General features: G+C 36.6%; 1 protein-coding gene across 2 annotated transcripts in view; it reads left to right on the top strand.

The window, feature by feature from the left end:
* The window catches only part of nbeal2 (neurobeachin-like 2), a 305,779-nt gene that overhangs the window by 125,659 nt on the left and 159,007 nt on the right, over positions 1 to 21,113 (top strand). For both annotated transcript variants that reach the window (XM_039737118.1, XM_039737117.1), the window contains exon 2: positions 14,233 to 14,321. In XM_039737118.1, coding sequence (XP_039593052.1) covers positions 14,233 to 14,321 — 89 coding nt within the window. The remainder of the gene's footprint in view (positions 1 to 14,232; positions 14,322 to 21,113) is intronic.

Below are 21,113 nucleotides of genomic sequence, written 5' to 3'. Positions count from 1 at the left end.
TGAAAATCACTGGAAATATCTTGTAATGAGACATGACACACTTTAGTGCTCCAAATGTTCCAGTCGCTGAATCCTGGATTCTCCATGCCAACCTCATCTTTTTCCTTCAGTTTCAAACTCAAGTCAGTTTTAAAGTCTTATGATGTTTTTGTATTTCTTCTTTTCCTCTCATCACCTGCTGTCGTTTATCTAGTCTTTGTCATCTAGCTATGCAATCTTGTGGAAAGCTGCTAGTAACCCTTTGTTAGTTCATTCGGTTTGGGAGTGAAGATGCTATTAAGCCGTTATCACTTTAGTAGATTTAGGAGCATGTTCTTCTTTCATTTTTATTGATTGTATGTAACTTTTTTCTTTTTTGTTTTTAACAGTATTACTGTAACATCTAAGTACTTCATCACCAACATGAAGAATTTTAATCTGTGTTCTGTTTGAATTAACTCCGTGCAGACATTTTGCTTTGGGCATTTCTAATGATTCCTTGTATATTATGTATTCTTACAAGCCCTAGGTACCTTCTTAAACATTTTCTGGAAGTGACCCCAGTCTTATTTTTTGCTATACTGATTAAAAGTTTCTGGTTAAGCACTCAATTATAATTGTTACTCTAGAATTTATATACATATGTACTTATAAAAACTAGAAGTAACAGTTACCATTGAGTACTTAATTATAGCATTACACTGTATTACACAGTAAGTACAACATTAATAACCCCTAGATTGGGAGCATGTGCTTAATTTTTTTTTTTTTTTTTTTTTACAGCTTATTGCTACACCCACCACACAATGAACCACCCTGATTAGGACCTAGTTACTCTGTAATTATACTGGTAATTACATGGCAAGTACAGCATATTAGGGACATCTAATCTAAAGTGAAGTTTCTGTCATCTACTCTTGACTGCCAAATGCATTTCTCTGCTTAAATTATTCTCTTGGACTTTTCCATTTTCTCTCCTCCTTTCCAGCAGAGGCTATTCTGCTTCAATGCTATCACACTTAAATTAGCTTTTGGTCTCTGCTGGCATTCTTGAATTTCTGGAAAGCTGCTTTTTTTATTTATTTATTTATTTTTTTTTACACTGTCTTTTTAGAATTATCTGCTGCGTAAATCCATGGGGCATCCAATTCCAGTACTTTAAAATACTGTGCTATGAAAAAGTATTCAGCCCTCAGAACTGATTACACATCTTATTGTCTCAGGTTCTAAACTAACTTGTATATGTACAGTATATGAATATGTATATATTTTAACATTTATTCCAAGTGATCTACAAGACAGTGTACATAATGCCAAATCAGAAGAGGCAAACTGAAAACCTTTCAACAATTTGCGCAAAAGGAAACATTTGAATTGTGAGATTTCAAAATATACTTTGTAAATTTAAGGATTATTTTTCCCCGTCACAGTATATTAGCTGACCAACTCACAGAGTTTGTTGAAGGACCTCACCTTGTGAATCGACCGTTTTCCATTACTTTATGAGGGCAAATGCCCCTCTTATGCTGGGGTCTGTATATATTCTAGATTTTCTATAAAGCAAACCAAAATAAAGAATAAAAGGGCATTTAGAATAAGTCAGCAATATAATTTTAGAGATGCACAGATCTGGGTTAAGGGTAGAAGATCATATCAGAGGCACTGATCATAACTTAGAGCTCCGTGCAATCCAGAAATGGAAAAAATATTAAACTATAGCTAAACTGCCTAGCTCAGGCCACTCTTTTAAATTAAGTGGCTGAACAAAAATGGCATCTTTCACAAAGGCTTCTGTAATGTTAATTGTTACTTTGACTGAGCTGCAGAAGTTGGTGGGCTCTGATTGGAGAAGTTCATGGCTTAACAGCCTCCAAGATATTGTACAAAAAGGGCCTTTATGGAAGAGTGGCAAAAACTACAAAAAATGTCCTTGTCCTTAAGACATTTGCAAAATGTCACTGGGAAAATATTCAAACAAATGGCACAGAATTTTGTGGTCTGATAAGATTAAAGTGTAACTTTTTGGATTAAACAGTAAGTGGTATGTGTGTCATAACTAAGACTGCACGCAAGCCAGGTAACATCATCCCCACTCCAAAATGTGCTGGTGGCAGCGTCATGTTCTGTGGGTGCGTTTCAGCATCAAGTTTAAGATGGATTGGAAGGTAAATGCTGCTGAATGCAAAGAGATCTAGGAGGAAACCCTGCTCAAATCTACCAGAAAGCATAATTTGCTGGAGTAACAGTGGAGTGACATTAAATGTAGAACATTGATGCCCTTTAAGCCTATGTCACATTAGGTGATTTTTCCAGTGATTTTCAATCCTAGCCAGGCTCGGTCGGGCAGCTTGCTATTGGCTGTCAGAAAAAGGGATGAGTACAACTCTGCTTGAATAACAGCGCTCAGTTAACCTCGCAATTTTCAGTTGTGTTATTTGGCATGGTGCCGAAACAGGATTGGCTACTGCAGTCACAAATCTGGCATATCCCAGAACCAAAAGTTGCATAGTGTGATATCGGTTTATTGGTTTTAGTGGTCAAGTTCTAACCTTAGCCTTATCAGTGTCTGTAGAAACACTTGAAAATTGTTTACCACTGCTGCTCGCAAACTAACTGAGTAATTTTGTAAGGAGTATTGGGCAAATGTTACCCCATCACTTAGTGCAAAATTAATAGAGACTTGTGCAAAAAAACTACTTGCTATAATGGGTGAAAGAGGTGGTTTAGTAGGGTGTGGTCCTTACAAACTTTTGATATTAGAGGCTTTATGAATTAAATTTTTTAATTGTTTATAAGTTTCTTCTTTTTCTGGGCACCTCTGTGAAAAAGAGTGTTTGATTTAATAATAATTCCCAGTCAAATTAATCAAAATTCTAGGTTGTGCTAATTATTTATGAGAAGAAAGGCTGAATATTCAGTATCTTTGATGCAGTGTAACAGTCCTCAGTGTGATTTGTCTGTGGTCAAGTGATTTATGACATGGTATCCAAGTAGTGGTGTGCAGGTTTTTTTTTTTTAATATACTGTATAATTGGTTCTTGTTATGTTTTCCCCCCTCAGGGGCTATTGTTGCTGTGTTTTTAATTTTTGTTGTTCTGAAATTCTTGCCTTTCATAATTGAAACTGTTTGTGATCTTTATGCAAATTAGTAACAAAAAAGTTGTTACCTGTATTTGATATGTAAATAAAAAGAAATCATATATTCTAATAAATTAACAGTTTGGAAACGCCATGTGTCACTATGCTAATGATAACTTCAGGTATAGCCTAGCATTCCAGAAGTAGTTGGCTTTACTTCTCCTTGGTGTTGATATCATCGTATACTTATGCTCACTTTTCCAAGAAGACAAGATTTTTCTTATCAGATGAGCTTTTTGCTCATAATGTGTTTTTTTTTTTTTTTTGTTTGTTTGTTTTCAATCGCACTCTGCCTCACCACACTGCCACCATATTCTTTCCTAGATAATGAACTGCTCCTGTGAACTAAAAAAAAAAAAGCTAACAAAAAAGTCACTTTCCTTTTGCAGAGGCTTACAAGGAGATGACCTGTCTCTGAGCCTTGGTCTCATGTTGTTGACTGATTAAAATAGCTAATAATTCTTCATGACTGGGAGGAAATTGGTGGTGTCTTTCTATTCAGCAGCATACTCTGCTATAACTGGCATCTGCTACACATGCTACTGTTTTGTTTTCTCTTCCACTGAATTCCCTTTGTCACAACATCACACAACATTGCAGCTACAGCCCTGGTGAACTCTTACAGGTGTATTAAGTCCAGCAACAATGTAAAAGTTGACTTGTGTGAGACATTTCTGTAACTTCTGACATTGACTCTGAAGAATTATGCAGAGCTTTATGGAACTTGTCAGTTCCCAGTGTACTCTGATTTACTTTCAAGACCCAGCAGTGTTGAGCGTGCATTCTGATGACAGGAGGTTTAACATTAACTAAATCACTCTCCATTTTTCTTTGCTCTTAAGCAGGCACACTGCTCTCCGTTTACACCTTGCTAGTTCCACTGCTTTCTTCCTGACAGAAAATCAGCTATTTTTAGTAGGTCTTAGATTTTGACTGTAATAATGATGGATTTAAAATTCTTTAGCATCCCCAGTGCTCTGACTTATCTTTTTGTGCTTCTTTTACAGTTTTAATCTAGTTCTTTGTTGTTTATGGCAGCATCTTTTGCTCTACTTTTTACATTTTCATACTGAAAGTCACAGTAGGACATATCAATTGATTGCTGTGCTGAACAATTTTAGTAGAATTACAATATTATTCATGGCCTTGTTGTGAAGGTGTTTGTTGCATTATTAAACACAATGTCACTTGGTCTAACTGATCCACTGATTTCCCTGGCTGTTTCTGGGTTGGTACTTAACAATGCAGTCTTCTCCATTTGTAGTAGTAATCATAAATCCATATTGTCTGCCATTCCTCTGTTCAGGGTGTTTTTATGTGTACAGATCAGTAGTATCAAGATCAGTATCCATTACAACTGTTTACATTTGCTTTTCACAGTTGAATCACAGGAAGTCTAAGTGACTTGTTCTGGGCCATATGGTGAGTCAGAGGTGGAAATTGAACTGGAAATTTACTGTTTTAAAGTCCAATTCTTTAGTCAGCCTTGTATTACACCTAAATATGGAAAAAGGTTCAGATTTGTAAAGTGCCTCAGGAAAAGTGTTTTCTGAAGTAAGTCTTGCTTGTTCTGTCCTTATCACCTACTTGCTGTTTTACTCTGTGCAAGATGCTTACGCTGCCATTCATTTGTTGTTTGCTATGCCCTTTAAGAAGTGTTCAGTCCGCTTTCCCTGTAAAGTGAGCTAGACAAACTGGATCTCAGTGGGTTTAGCCCCTTTTTCCAGTGTCACCCTAGGGCAGGGGTCCTTAAACACGGTCCTGGAGAGCTGCAGTGGCTGCAGGTTTTTGCTCCAACCCAGTTGCTTAATAAAAAACACTTATTGCTAAAGTAACACTTCTGCTTCACTTTAGTGATTTTGAGCCCTTATTGCTTAATTTTGTCTTAAACAGCTATTTTAATTGCTCCTTATTATCAATAACATGCAAATGACAAGAGAGCGCAGCATTTCTCCATTTAGCTTATTTACATTTACACCTGTGTGTATTTATCTGCACTATTGGGTTTAATTAAATACTTGGAAGAAAAATGAAGAGAAAAAAGTGAAGGACTGAGAATTACTCGTCCATTTTAGCCTTCAAATCATTTGCATGATAGAAAGGGAAAGAAAATCTAGGATATGAGAATGACCTGACATAGCAGAGTTAATTTAATTTTATAGCTTGTTAGTGCTTTATTGGCAAGAATTGCTTTCTAATTAAGCAACCAGGTCAGAACAAAAACCTGCAGCCACTGTGGCTCTCCAGGAGTGGGATTGAGGACCCCTGCCCTAGGGGATTCCCAGTTAATCTCAAGAGAAATAAACCCTGGGGTGTTCCCTTGGACCCTTTTCCAGTGGGCTGGGCCTGGACCACGATTTATTGGAGGCATCCTGCTTCAGTTTGCTCTTTTCACTGTGGTTCTTCTCTGAGCTTCACCCATACTGCTGAGCTCCTTGCCCTGTCACAAATGTAAATGTTTGCAGCATCTTATGCTATTCACACTTTTGAATTTAGTAACAGGCACTTGTTTACAACTGCGAGCAGTCAATCAGAACCCCTTGCTCATTCAACAGGATGTTTCAAAGATTCTGTGATGTGTGCGTTCTTCAGAATGCACATGCTCTACTTTTTCCACCACAGCAGTGTATTTTATGTAGGTGAATGTGTGTGGCCTTGTGCCAGAAATGATGTTTTGTTAAGAAAATCAGTGCACCAAAGCAAAAATCCTTCATATTCGACCACACTTTAATCTTGGTCAATTCTGAAAAATTAACAAAAAAAAACAACAAATAGACATTTAATCATTAGTAGCATCCTTAAAGTGTGAAACTTTCATGCTGTTCATTCCTCCTCAGACAAGCCAGGCCATGCCACATACATAGCATGGTGCTATTAATAAATTACCAGTTTTTAAGAAAAGGCACACTATGAGTTAACTTAAATTATTTCATTTAGTCACAAATATTGAAGGATGCAAATGGTCACTCGAAGGACTGTTTTAAATTAACATAGGGAATAGGAAGCGGCACGTCTTGATTCACACTGTTAGATTATGCAAGGGTCGAAGAACATGGGGGGCCTTCAAAAAAAAAAAAAAAAATCACTGTGGCAGATATTCTTGTGAAAAAAACTGTCAAGTCATCAGTACTGTTGAAAAGATTTTGGCCTAATTAGATCACTCCTAGAATTAACTAGCCTTTAGCATACCAAGGGGATGGGGGTGTCGTAATTAGCATTGTGAGAAGAGGAAGCACTGAGCAAATTATGTTTTATCCAAGACAGCTGCATCCCTGATCCTTCATAATGTCACTTCAATATTGCTGATGTAGCAATGCATGCAGATTTTAGACTTTACCCTGAATAATAATGCACTCATTGATCACATTATTAGGGATAGTTTTGCTCTCCAAACAACCTCAGTTCTTCATGGCATGGATTCCATGAGATGTTCATAACATTCCTTTGAGATTCTGATCCATGTTGACATGACTGAATCATAAAGTTTCTGCAGATTTGATTCATGCTGTGAATTTCCCATTACACCACATCCAAAAGGTGATCTATTGGATTCAGATCTGGTGACTGGGAAGGCCACTGAAGATCACTAAACTCCTTGTCATGTTCATGAAATCAATCTGAGATGTATTTTGCTTTGTGACAATAGTGCATTATCATGCTGGAAATAGCCATTGACAGATGAGTAAATTGTGGCCATGAAGGGATGCACATGGTCAGCAACAATACTCAAATAGGCCGTGGCATGTAAGTGATGATTGTTTGGTATTAATGAGTCCAGATATGCCAAGGAACATTCCCCCACACCATTAAACCACTGTCACGAGACTGGACTATTGACAGATTGGGTGCATGGATTTGTACTGTTGGCACCAAATTCTGACCTCACCAGCTGTGTGCCTTAGAAAAAATAGTCAGGGTCTGATGAATCTCTGTTTTTCTAGTTTTCAGCTGTCCTGTTTTGGTGAAAGTCTGCCCACTGCAGCCTCAGCTTTCTGTTCTTGGCTGACAGGAGTGACACCCAATGTGATCTTCTGCTGTTGTAGCCCATCCATCACAAGGTTCGAAGTGTTGTGGATTCTGAGATGTTTTTTTGTTCTCCACAACTGTACAGAATGCTTAGAGTGCTGAGTTACTGTGTAGCCTTTCTGTCAGCTCAAACTAGTCCAGTCATTCTCCTCTGACCTCTTTCATCAATAAGCTATTAAACTCTACAAAACTACCCCTCATTGGATATTTTTATTCCTCGCACCAATCTGAGTAAACTCTAGAGCGAGAATCACAGGCGATCAGCAGTTACAGAAATACTCAAACTAGTCTCTCTGGCGCCAACAACTATTCTGCAGTTGAAAACACTGAGATCACATTTATCCCCATTTTTATATTTGATGTGAGCATTAGTTGAAGCTCCTGACCTGTGTCTTCATGATTTTGTGCATTGTGCTGCTGCCACATGATTGGCTGATTAGATAATTGCATGGTTAAGCAGGTGTAAAGATGCTCCCAATAATTTGCTGCATGAGTGTAGATGAAAGACATGCAATATTTCAAATCTTTCTAATGTTGGAACATATTTAAGGTGGATTTACATCCATCCATTGTCTGAAGCCATCTAATCAAATCAAAATTTATGAAGATGAGTAACTGGAGCTTTTAAGGGCAGTGAAAAAAACAGCATAGATTACATGATACATGTGATCCCATCTTTCTAACAACTGTTTCTTGGATTGGGTACCATTTATAAAGTACACCCATGTAGTCTTAACAGAGATATTTATAGACCCAGTTGCTCTAATCTGTATGTGTTTATGATGAAGCCAGAAAGACCTGCACTGACTGGGGTAAAAGAGGACAAACTTTATATAGACAGGCCAAGCTTTACACCCAGTCTTTTGGAGCTCTGCATTACCTCAGCATATTGCCACCTTACTTCATTTTAATTAAACAAACCAAGATTATCCCTTCACCAATATTTAGCCAGCAGCATTATAAAATGCTGTTTTAAAGTGCCTCCTTGGTGCCACAGAATGGATTTATTAAGTAAAGAACAGTTGTATTGCTGCATTTTTGTCATGAAATGTCATGGTTTGTATGGTTTGCTGAGGCACTGCAGAAGTTGTTCACAGGCTTGGTTTGATTGTCAGTCTAAATGTGCCCTTTTTACTAAAATCAAGATTGAAACCATGATATGGTTAAGAGGTGATACCGGTAAATGACTACATCTGAACGCCTTATTCTTGACATCTTTAGTCATTCAAAGACAATTAGATAATCAATATGAAATGCAAACTTAATTTTCAGATGCTGAGAAGAAGAATGCAAAATAAACGCTTTGGCTGTCTTTGTACTTTCAGTGCTTCACCATCTCTATTTTTGAAAACATTTTTTTTCCAAACTCTTTATTTAAATATGACCGCTCATTCATTTTTTTCTACACTTTGTTGGGTAAGGTTCATTTCCACCTAGAAGTGGTGGTTCAAGTTGTAGGAAAACTTGAATATGCTGTAGAACAAGTGATGTACAAGTAGAAAATTATTCCAACATCAGAAGCAAAGAACTATTTATTTATTAGTCCAGCCCGATGCTACACATGCATATCAATAATTTCGAGTTAAAAACGTTGTTGGAAACTCACGCACCTGTTTGTTGGCCTGCAGTTATTCATGTGCGGTGTGCAATCCTGTGGAATATCTATTCAGGCAGTGACCATCCACCTCTTTGTAGAGGACATTGGGTGCACTGTAGTAGTCGGCACCTAAATGTCCCACACATGTTGTAATGCAGATGGGTCCAAGTCCAGTTTTGAAGAAGACTGGATGAGTGGTTATAGGAAAAGTATGGGTGTATTGGCAGGGCTTCAAATTAGTTTTTGAAATTGAGGGGAAATCCTCCCCAATTCAGCACAATGGGGGATTTCACACACTCATCGAGTGGATGTGGGTGTCAAAACTCCACAGTTTAAAAAGAACTTTGATATTCATATTTTAAAGCATTTATTAAAATGTCATCATATTTAGCCTAAAAGCCAGACTTACCGTGGAGATACTGCATCAGAGCTGTACAAAACAATCAGCAGAATGTAAAATAAAGCATGCTAAGAAAAATATGTATTTTTAATTTTTTTCATCCATGCCATGCTGTTTTTCCTATCGAGAGTATAATTTTCTTTAGTTTGAAGGCAGTTGAGCTGTCCTAAGCAGTAAGGGTGAATGTACTTAATTTAAGAAATTTTAGGTTTTTTTTACTGTAAATATGTTTAACATATTTGTAACTAAGGTGGCACAGTAGTAGACAATGGTTAGCACTGCCACTTTACAAATCCAGCATAGTAAGTACAACTCCAGCACCCGGTTGTATGCATGTAGTTTGCTTGTTCTCCATGTGCTGTTATTCTGGTTAAACCAGTTACCCTACATTCTTGAAGCTGTCCAGGTTTGGTTAAATGGTCCCAGTGCCAGTGTGTCTGGACCCTGTGATAAACTGGCACTCTGTCCATGCCTTTTCCTTGCATTGTGCTCAGTACTGCCAAGATAAGCTCTTGCTCCCTGTTCCTCTGAATTGGAGTAAGCGGGTTTGAGAAGGACTTACAGCTATTATTAGTTTGCCTTTAAGCTTAACACATTTTCTTTGAAATTTCCATGAACTGCTGCCAAAGCAAAACACATTTCTAAAAGACCTTGAGAGAAAATTAAAGGCGGATAGTGTTGTCCTATGGAAAGACATCCAAGAAAGTCCTTATTTTTGTACTGAAATATCCTTCTTTTCAGTTAGGTGGCCGTTTTAGACGTGGGTATATCTACCGTCAATTTCTCTTAAAAGTTGTCTTTGAGAATTCTTTCTTTTTTGTTTGTATTTGTCACTATATTTACTTTTCAGAGTCAGGTTTAAAGTCAACCAGCCCTCCATAAACATTTTAAAGATATGATGGTTATGTGTTTCATTTAAGCCAGAAATGGCTAGCGGTCAGTTCATCAAATAAATAGAACAAAACTCAATATGAATTCACTAAACAATCCAAGTCAATTTGTGGAATTTTTTTTGTTTTTTGGATAATATACTTCAGTGTGTTTTTAGTCTTCAATATAATAAAGTTTAGCCAAGTTTCTTCTAAAGAGCAGGTTAAAAAAATCTTTGCTCTTTGTTTTTTCATCATGATGATAGTGCATGAGTCAATGTAAGCTTGAAAGAATTGGCATCTATAGTCATGGAAATATGAAATGCAAAATATGCATTTGGCATAAATGGTGTGTAATACTCCATCAGAAGGACTGTTGTTAAAAGAGCTGATAAAGAAGAGCCACAGGAGATGCAGATTTCAGTACTCAAAACACCAAGATCAACACATCTGCCTAATGACACCAGTAGATGCACAGATGAGGCTGCACAACGTCCACTTTATGGCTACATGTCTAAATACCTAAAGAAATTTAACATTACTGTTTAACTGGAAATGCAAACATGCCATGGCAAAATAGCCGCAGTGTTTTAATACATGTGATATCCATTGACCACAATGCTTATCTATTTGCTGTTATGTCATATAGTGATGCAGTAGTCAAAAATGGCAGGCAGAGGCACTTTTCCAACGTGTGGAGCCCATTAGATGTGGTGGTCTATGTGTCTTTGTGTCTGGCTGTTTCTTCTGTTACAGTGCTCATTACAATGTGCAAATTTATTTTTAAGCTTCAGTTATCTTGTGCGGCTGAGCACTGTCTGAATGGGTAACAGTAATTTTTGCTTTTAATCTTTTCTTGCTGTGAAGTCTTTTGTTGAACATCTTTTGCACTCTCTCTCTGAAACCCTGGCAGCAGTTTAAAACCATACATACTCTAGATTTTGGAGGCAGGTGTTTTTAGAACATACCCTATGGATGTAGCCATGGCAGCACAGGATTTTGCTGATATTCGTAACACATTTTTTAACAGGTTGTCCCGATGTTAATAGCAAAACATCAACATAAATTAGGAATGTTATGTCTAGCATCTACTGCTGTATTGATGTAGATTTTGTACATGTCCTGTATGTAGCAAGAGAACTCTGTTATCTGTTCATGATTATTTATGAAGCCTGTTATGGATCTAAAAAAATGAAAGGGTCTTTCAGGGACCTCCACATGAATACTTCTTTTAGTTAATAAAAATGTCTCCCTTATGGTATCACTTTAGAGAACCTCTCTGGTACCTTTATTTTCAAGAGAGCAGCTGTATTGTTGGAGAAAGGAAGACTCAAGTTATAGAGATTTCAAAAAAGAAAAACTGAGTGATTCTACTGATTATGTCAAATAGGGCTTGGCTTTATTTTTTTCGTTGGAATAAAGAAAAGGAATGTAAAGTCCTTTCTGAGAAATATAGGGAACCTTCTAGCCGGAGTTTTCATTTTTAAACTTAAGCTTCACATCGTTAGGGTTATATATGTTTTTTTTTTATTAAAATTTGTAAATCTTGGCGTTTAATTAAAACTATATGTGCTTGAAGAACAAAAAGGACACGATAGTAGCTTATATTAATTGTACACTTTGTAAACATCACCTGATTCCTGTGACTTAAGGATGTGATCAAAAGTAGTAGTTATGTTACTGATTGCTAAGTTTGAAACAAATTCTCTGGTAGTTATGTTATTGATTACTAATTTCCGTTTCTTTTAATATCATTAAAATAGGCAGTCTCATTGTGTCATTTCTAGTGTCATCCAAAATCAAGAAGGTGGAGAGGAGAAATATCTCTGTTTTACTTTACTTCCTTAGCATTATGTATACCCCTGGAAAAAATGAGGCAAAACGTTTTTGTTCCCCCCTCCCACAAGAAAATGTTATTACTTGTAACAGAAAGCTGTTAATACTTAAATGTATTACACTAAGGCAGAGAAGCTTTTATCTGCTACACCTTTACATGGTAATCACCTTTTTCTACCCTGTCAGGACCTACACAGTGTTTAATTTTTGAAAAACATCTGAGATCAAAACAATTAGAGAATTGTATATAGACAGTCTCTTTGCATCTTATGAACAATTATGCATTAAATTTGCATTTACTGCACTTTTGGCACAAAGACTTATTCTGCTAAACTGGAAGAATCCAAACTCTTCTTTTTTAAGTCAGTGGGAAACCGATGTTTTATACTATTTGAAATTGGAAAAAATCAAATACTCAGAGGATCTGTACAGATTTTTTTTAAAACATGGCAGGATATAATCAGTTATATTTTAAAATAAGCTCTTAAAGCACAGAGGAAGCAGTTATTTCTGTATTTCTTTTTCTTCTCCGTTCATCTCTATTGACTTATCAAACTTATCAATTTAGGTATGTTTACAAGCCTTAAATTTTACTCCGTTTGCCTTGTTCTCTCTCTCTCAGGGATGGGGGGTCGACTTGTTCTCAATTCTACTTTTTGTAAAAATTGATTGATTTGTATGGAATGATTGCAATAAAATAAATAAAATTTCAAAAAAAAAATTGTGCATCAAATTTAACATTTCAACACAACTTTTGCACTTCGTTCAAATCAGAAACTTTGCTAAAAGGAACCTGCTCAATGTACCTCACCTCCCAGCCATTTCAATTTCAGACTTGGACAGCATCTCAGTAATATTTAAAAACATTTTAAGTTCCTTCCTTTCAAAGATTCTAGGGTATGGTGGGAGAGGATCTTTCACTTAATATCTCAAAAAAGTAGTGGATACTCTAGCGCTATATATGCAAAGCATTCAACCATTCAACTTGAGGTCTTTTTTGTCAAACACATTTATCTCATTTAAAATTGTCCAAAATGTATCCAGGTCAAGATCCAACCTGTGAACGTTGCAATCTACCTGTAGCCTCACAGGGCCACATGTTTTGGGCATGTGCCATATTTACATCATTCTGGAAAAAAATCTTTGAATACCTGTCAGATAGCCTTGGTGTCACAATCACTCTTAACCCATTAACAGCTGTGTTTGGTGCACTCCCAGATGGGCTTAATGTGGAGAAGGACAAACAAACTGTTAACTGCTACTTGCACGTAGACATGTCTTGCTCAACTTGAAGAATCCCACACCGCCTGTTATAAGACAGTGGGTAACTGATATTTTATCCTGTTTGAAAAGGAAAAAAATCTAATTTTGGCTTAAACATTTTTAAAATGTGGAAAGTTTCTAATTAAAAAAAATTAGAATAAGCATTTTTATCAGGGAAAGGATATTCTGCCTTGTTTGTTATTTTGAAAGATTTGCTCTTGTTGGCTCTCCTCTCTATCTCTCTCACGGGTGGGTGTAGCATTCTGGTTTGTGAAGTTTGACTTGGTTGAATGGAATACTATTTTCTTCAAATAACATCATTTACAAAAATATAGCTTGAGATGTATGGCTTAGAAATCCTTAATGTATCATTTCTTACTGTGCCATTTTGAAGAAAATTACTTTGTAGAGTTTTAACCAACAACAGCCTCTAGTTCAAAGTGAAGCATACAGATATTTTCAATAGTGCATTGCAGTCTAAATCTTAAATGCTTTGCGTATTAAGGGACAATCTCGCCCCTTTCTTAGCTTTACGGGTCAATCTCTACCCCAGAGAAGCCTAATGAGTCACTGCATTTTATTGAATGCATAGACAACATCTGAAGATTTCTGTTTGCCCTGCCAGCACTCGAGGCATACAAAAGGAAGTGTCTGATGTTTTCCTGTTTTTCAAAATGTTTTTTGGTTAGTATGAGAACTGTCGCCAAAATAAACACATTTGATCTCTGCTTTATTACTCAGAATTCTTGCATTTAGGTCACATTATTAATTAGCAAATGTGGATAAAAGAGGCACCCTTTCAGTTTTATCAATATTTATGTGAATTTTCTCTTAAAACAAGCTGTGTTCCCAGATGAGTTGAATATTCTGATTTAAAGTCTTCTGTGGGGCATTTTTAGATTAAAGACTAATATTAATACTGGCCTTATTCAAACTGTTTGAAATCTTCTATTTGATGTGATATTCAGATAATGCTGTCTTAATGTTAGAGGTCATTGCTGCCAGGATGTTTTTCCCCTCTTCCCAGTGAACACCTCTGATGTATATTATGGTGATGAAGGCACATAATACTTTCATAATGTACTGAACATATTTTTTTCCTTTTTTTTTTTTGTCCCCTACAGAAAGACTTGAATTACCTGCAGCAGTGGCTGGAAGTCTTTGTGAGTTCATTTGAGAAAATCATTGACGTAAACTCTCTGGAACCAAGACGGTAAGCCTTTATAAACTTCTTATTGGGTATCTTAAAGACATGCAATGTTAGGGTGTTGCGAAGCTCTGAATTAATGGAGTGTGAGTGAAGGTTCACTGTCATAGACTGATGGTCGATCCAGGGCAAGCATTTGTCAGGACAGACAATAACAATGGATTCCAGTGAGCATGAACTTGATAAGCAGGTTGAAATACAAATGAATGAACGGATGGATAAATAAAATCATTTCTGTTAGTAAGAAAATAATTGCAGTGATTGGTAGAATGTGATAATTGTAGACATTCAGGGGGATTCAAAATTTTGTAAGAAATCTCACATGATATAAGGAAGACAAAAGGGATCAGTGAGTTAGATATTCTGCCCTGCTTCAATAAGCTCACATTTTGAAATCATTAATGTTTTATGAGGTTACAGAGCCATTGGTACAGACAACTTAACACATACATGCCTTTTGCTCAAACCCCTAATGTCTGCATTGTAATCACCATGTGTAACCCATCTCACTTACACTCTCCTTTTAGTAAATGGAAAGTAATGTGCTTTAGGTGCTGATGGACATGCTTGAATTCAGTAGTATTGGAGCACAAGTTAAGCTGTGTGTTGTGATTGTAGCATGGAAATCTTGTGGTAGATTGTGGTAGGCCTTTGGCATGTTCATTTTCTTTCTACAACCATGTTTTATGATGAATAAAGTAGAATAACTCTTACTAGATGATGTTTCATTTTATGGGATTGCAGTGGAGTAAAATTCTGATCCGAGTATGTTTTTAAAAAATTTGACAATGGCGTCTACACCGAGTTTGCCCTTTAATTTGATGTTAAAGAGTATCCTCTCAAATAGAGGGTTACTACTTGTTAAGAAAAAGATTTGTAAAGGACAAAAATCCTAAATATTCAAGAAGACCATCCATTGAAATGTCACTTTTCTTTTTCTTAGACACAGTGCATACAAAAAGTGCTCATTTTTTTCTCACTTTTAGTGGGGGATATACAGTTTTTGTATCAAAGTCTTTGAAAAGGCCTACTAGAAGCATTTCTGTTTATTTAAAGAAAAAATATCAGGCACGTGCATTACAAGTACCAATATGATTATCTTATTCAGCTCTATTTCATTTGGGTGGCAGGGACCCTCAATCCACACATGCCTAAACAAGAAAAGTCATTGCTATTTTGTAATGTCTAGAGATGAACAAAATAAAATCAAAAAGCTGCATCTTGCATGGTATCCTCAAGATAAAAGCATCCCCTTTATAGACATCTGCAATTTATTACAGTGCACTGAATGTAGTTAGCAAATATGAACACATTTGGCCTGTTGATCACAAAAATCAACTTAAATATTCCTGTCACATAACTTTTTATTGCACTCACTTATTTTTGTGATTTTTGCATAAAAGAATACATATACAGTACAAAATCTACAACTGAAACATCTGTGATGATCTATAAAAGGTGGCCCTGCTACTAGGAATGCAGCTTGGATATCCTGTTCTGTTGTTTCATTTGCAAATGGTACAGGCATGCTTAAAAAATCTCCTTATATTTAAAAAGATTTCTTTCCAGGGCAGAAAGGTGTCGCATATAAAGATATTTTTGTGTCCTAATATAAAACTTGGACTGATGAAAAATTTTATGAAAGCTATGAACAAGGAAGGAGAAGGATTTGTCTATTTGAGATGAGTAACCGATGCCAAGATCAAGGAAGGCACTTTTGTTGGTTGACAGCTTAAGACACCAAGTCATCAATGGCAAGAAGTTCAAAGATCACCTTGTGGAACCGGAGGATATTGCATGGAAGGCAATGTTGTTGAGATTTTTCTTGGTAACTACAGAGCACCAAACTGTGTTCAGCTGATTACCAACATGCCTCAAGCGTACAAAACTATGAAGTACAACATGTCACTAAAGAGTCATTTTACACATTCACACTTGGAGTCAGTGACAGACATTGTGAAAGCTTTAACCAGATCATTGCAGTGATGGAAAAGCCATATCGGGGCAAGTGGAATCCGTTAATGTGGGCTGACTTTTGTTGGACATGGAAATGAGAAGCATTAGATGTTGATAACAAATAAAAATAAGCAGCAAAACATTTTTCACTCAACTGATGCAATGTATCATCATCATTAAGTGATTAAACATGCTTGAATAAGTTGTCAATCTGAAATATTTGCATTCAGCTTTAAGCCGTCACCAAAATTTTCCAGGAAGCAAAATGTCTTAAAAAAAAATAGGTTGTTCAGTGTTACCTCCTTTTAGTCTTGTACAGTCATTTTTTTTTTTTTTTTACGGATAACATAATCACAAGGAGTATGCAGGTGTCATGATTCTGTGACTAATACATTTCACTCTGGTTCAAGAGTATCTTTATTAATATTTGAAATCTTTTTAGAGGGCTTTTTTTTTTTTTAGACTTGTGGCCATGGAAAGTATCTTTAGTCATATATCTGTCTTGTGTTGTTGTAAATATATATATATTTTTTTAATGTTTTGAAAACTGATTGTTCAGCATTGTGGACATGTGTGCATGAGTGTATAGTGTGAATGTATGAGTTTTACCTACATAGGTGGTTCCTCTATTGTGACTTAAAGCTTCAAGGATTTTCTTTGGTCTCATGTGACTCCGGCTATACTCTAAACAGGAATAAAATAAATATGTGGGTGAAAGCATTGCAGAATTTAAGGTGGAAAAACTGTAGTATATTTTCTTCAGCTGCCATCTTTAGAACATTAGAACAATCGAGTACAGGCCATTCAACCCAACAAAGCTTGCCAGTCCTATCCACTTAATTCTTACAAAATAACATCCAATCAAATTTTGAAAGTCCCTAAAGTTCTCCTGTCTACCACAGTTCTTGGTAACTTATTCCATTTGCCTATGGTTCCCAGCGTAAAGAAAAACGTTGTAAATGTTTATGTAAAATTTCCCCTTAAGTTTCAAGTTGTGTTCTTGTGTTTTTGATGAACTCATTTTAAAATAACAACTGGGATCCACTGTACCAATTCCCTTCCTAATTTTAAACACTTTAGTCATGTCTCCTCCTAATCTTCTTATCCTTATCCCTTACCTACTTGCGCTGGTGTATTTTGTATACCAGTCCAAATTATTTTTGTCCAACATCCTTTTACTTGAACCTTTCAGCAGCATCTGCCATCTATCCTTGGCTTGATTCACTACAAGTACTGTACCATGTCGCAATGGTTTCTCTCCAGTGTGTCCCCAGCAGGTTTTATGAGTGGATGCATATTCACAAGTTCCATATGGTGCATTTGGTACACAATGTGGGTACTTACATATGGTATGTCAACGATTAGATGTTCTTCTTGCAATGCCTTTGTCTACAAAGAACATTCAACAACTGACATGAATTGTGATAAATGTGCAAATCCTGCAGTGGATGAAATGTGACCAGTGACAAACGAGCACTGGAGATGTGGATCAGGTTTATTTTCAGATACTCCTAGACTGTGTCATACTATTCAGTAATATGGTATTAAATTACATTAAAAACATGTACAATTTAAAATTATTGCAATAATTTATATTACAATCTCACGGCCTGCATATAAATAGCCATTTTAACACTGGTGCATAAAGTACACCGCACAAGTACTTATGAGATAAGAAAAGGTGCGAGTAGTCGAGGATTAAACTGAAAAGGCTCAGCTTTTTTAATCTTTCCTTAAACCTCATCCCCTGTAGGTCTGAAATCCGTCAAGTCACTCTTCTCTGGACTTTTTCTTGTGATGCTATGTCCTTTTTGTTGTCTTCTAAAATAAACTATAAGGTGAATAGTGATAGATGCAAATAACAACATGTTAGGAATGCATAAAAAATAAAGTATCTTAATTTACAAAAAGATGCATTTCTTCTGTATTTCAATCATACCACAAATTTACTTTTATTATGTTGACCAAGTGAAGTGTAGAAAAGTAAAAGGCCTTCATGTTATGCAAGCAGATAAAAGCATTTTGGTTAAGTCAATGGTTAAATGTAAGGTTGCATCCCTTTTAGCACTTGGGATCCATGGTTTGCCGTCCTAGAAGTTTATGGAACAAAATGATCTAGTATTGTGGTATGGTGTAGAATAAAGCTTCAAGCTGGTACTTATTCACCATGTCAATCTGTTTCGTTATGACTACCGAATTCTGGATTATTGTCTGTGCATAAATTTATTGAGTGATGGGACAGCCCTAAAGATCTGAGGCTTAAATAGCCTGTCTGCACTAAACATATTCATATGTTCTGTATACAGTATATTTAAAATATAAAGTGATAACTCCCATATCTAACCTGTAAGAGATATCTTTTGAAAATTCCTCATTGCTCACTCACATTCACTAGCTTACAAGGTAATAACTTACTTAATGATTAATGCTGGTGATATTATTAATGATTAGTGCATTGTGTTGTTCTGTTGTGGTGTTTCTAACTTATTTCCAGATCTAATGTTACCATGAATACCACCTGGGGGGTGGTTGGGGGACACACTTGTTCGGATGTTGCTCTTCTCAGCATCTGCCTGCGGAATCCCACAAGGGAATTATGAGAACAATTACAGCATGTGAACTTAAAGAATTTAACAAATTAACCTGATGTGTTTATGGAATGATGATGAAATATTCATCTTGCTGAATACAGCCTTTGCTGTCATATAATGCAAGTTCCTTCCTGTATGGTTTGTAACTGTGCTAAATTTCTAGTGGCTTGTGCTGTGAAGGAAAGGGAGCAGAAACGAGTTTGATGACAATAGCAATGTAGCCAGAAAGGTCAGTTAAGAGATGACAGGGTGCACTTTGTTATGTATTTTGAGTTCAATCAAGTGTAAATATTTTTTTTTTCTTAATTTATTTTCTTACTTTTGTCAGGATTCCTTTTAACTCTAACATTCATTCATTCATCGGTTTTCCTAATCTGCTTATCCAGGACAGGGTTTTGGAGAAGCTGGATTCTATTTCAGAAAGCAATGGGCACAAAGCAGGGACAATCCTTGGACAGGGTGCCAGTCTATCACAGGATGAACACAGTTACACACCCACACCAAGGTCAATTTAACAGCACCACTTCACCTAACCTGCATGTCTTTGGACATTGGGAGGAAGCCCAGGTGGACATGTAAACTCCATGTAGGGAACACCCTGAATATGAACCCTGACTACCTTGTTATGAGGCAGCAGTGCTGCCACTACACTACCGTTCTGTTCTCTAATCTGCTTAATGCAAGTCAGGATCATTGGCTGCCAAATCTTAACCTGGCAGTGTTGAGTGCAAACAAATAAGTACACACAAAGTAAATTAATATAAAGTGCCTCCAGAAAGTATTCACACCCCTTCACTTTTTTACAAAGTTTATGTTGCAGCCTTGTGCTAAAACCTTTTATATTAATTTTTCTCCTTGTCAAGCAAATTTTAATACCCCAGAATGACTAAGTGACATCAGGATATTTTAAATTTTTGTAGATTTATCAAAAATAAAAACTCAAATATCACATTGACCCCAATATTCAGACGTTTTGCTTTGACACTTGAAATTTGGTTCAGGTGCATCACATTCTATTGATCATTAGTGAGATGTTTCTATGTGTTGTTTGGAGTCTACCTGTGGTGGTTAATTCTACTGATTTGTCATAATGAAGAAAGGCCCATATCTCTCCTTAGAAGGTCAACTTGACAATGTATATCATAGCAAAAACCAAGCTATGAGGTTGAAGGAATTACGTACAGAGTTTAGAAACAAGACTGTATCAAGGCACTGACTGTTTCCAAGTACAGTGGTCTTTATAATCCTTACACTGAAAAAATTAGGATTGGCCACAACTATTCCTAGAGCTGACTACTTGACCAAACTGAGCAGTCGAGGAAGAAAGGCCTTGGTAAGAGAAGTGACCAAGAGCCTGATGGAGACACTGGCTGAGCTCTAGAGAAGCTTCCAGAGTGATAATCATCACTGGAACATTCCACTGATCTGGGCTTTATGGCATAGTGGCATAGGTGAATGCATCTCCTCACTAAAAGACATGAATGCCCATTTGAAGTTTGCTAAAAGGCAGATAAAGGACTTTCAGACTGTGAGAACAAGACTCCTTGGTTTGATGAAACCAAGAAGGAGCTGTTTGGCCTAAGTTTGCCCAGCTCCATACCATAAATAAAATATGGTAGTGATATCATCATGCTGTGGGGTTGTTTTTAAGCGCCTGGGAATGAGAGACTAGAAAGAGTTGAGGGAAAGCTAAACACAGCAAAGAGCTATGATTATTCAAAACTTGCTGCTGAGCACTGTGGTCTTCAGACTGGGCCGAAGGTTCTCCTTTCAAATAGAAAAAGACCCTAAGCACAAAGCAAAGATAACATAGGATCGGCTTAGAGATAACTGTGAATGTTCTTGAGTGTTCCAGACAGAGACAGGCAAATTCTCTGGAGAGCCCTGAAAATAACTGTCCACCAGCTGACTCTATCCAATCTGACCGAGCCCAGGAGGATCTGCTGAGGAGAATGGTAGAAAATCCACAACTCCATGTGTGAAAAACATACTGAAGAAGATTCCAGACAGGAATTGCTGCTAAATTTGCTTCAACAGAGAACTAAGTACAAGGGTCTGAATACTTGTTATCACTGTGATATTTCAGTTGTTTATTTTTAATACATTTTCAAAAATATCTGAAATCCTGTTTTGCTTTGTCATTCTGGGGTATTGATGGTTCTTAGACAAAGATTATAAATGAAATGGAATGATTTTTTTTGCAAATGGCTGCAACATATCAGTGGGCAAGAAGTTCATGGGTCTGAATACT

This window comes from Polypterus senegalus, chromosome 15 (genome assembly GCF_016835505.1).
Source record: "Polypterus senegalus isolate Bchr_013 chromosome 15, ASM1683550v1, whole genome shotgun sequence".
Classification (NCBI taxonomy): Eukaryota; Metazoa; Chordata; class Cladistia; order Polypteriformes; family Polypteridae; genus Polypterus; species Polypterus senegalus.
The sequence above is the reverse complement of the archived record's forward strand: the minus strand, read 5'-3'. Positions and strand labels throughout refer to the sequence as shown.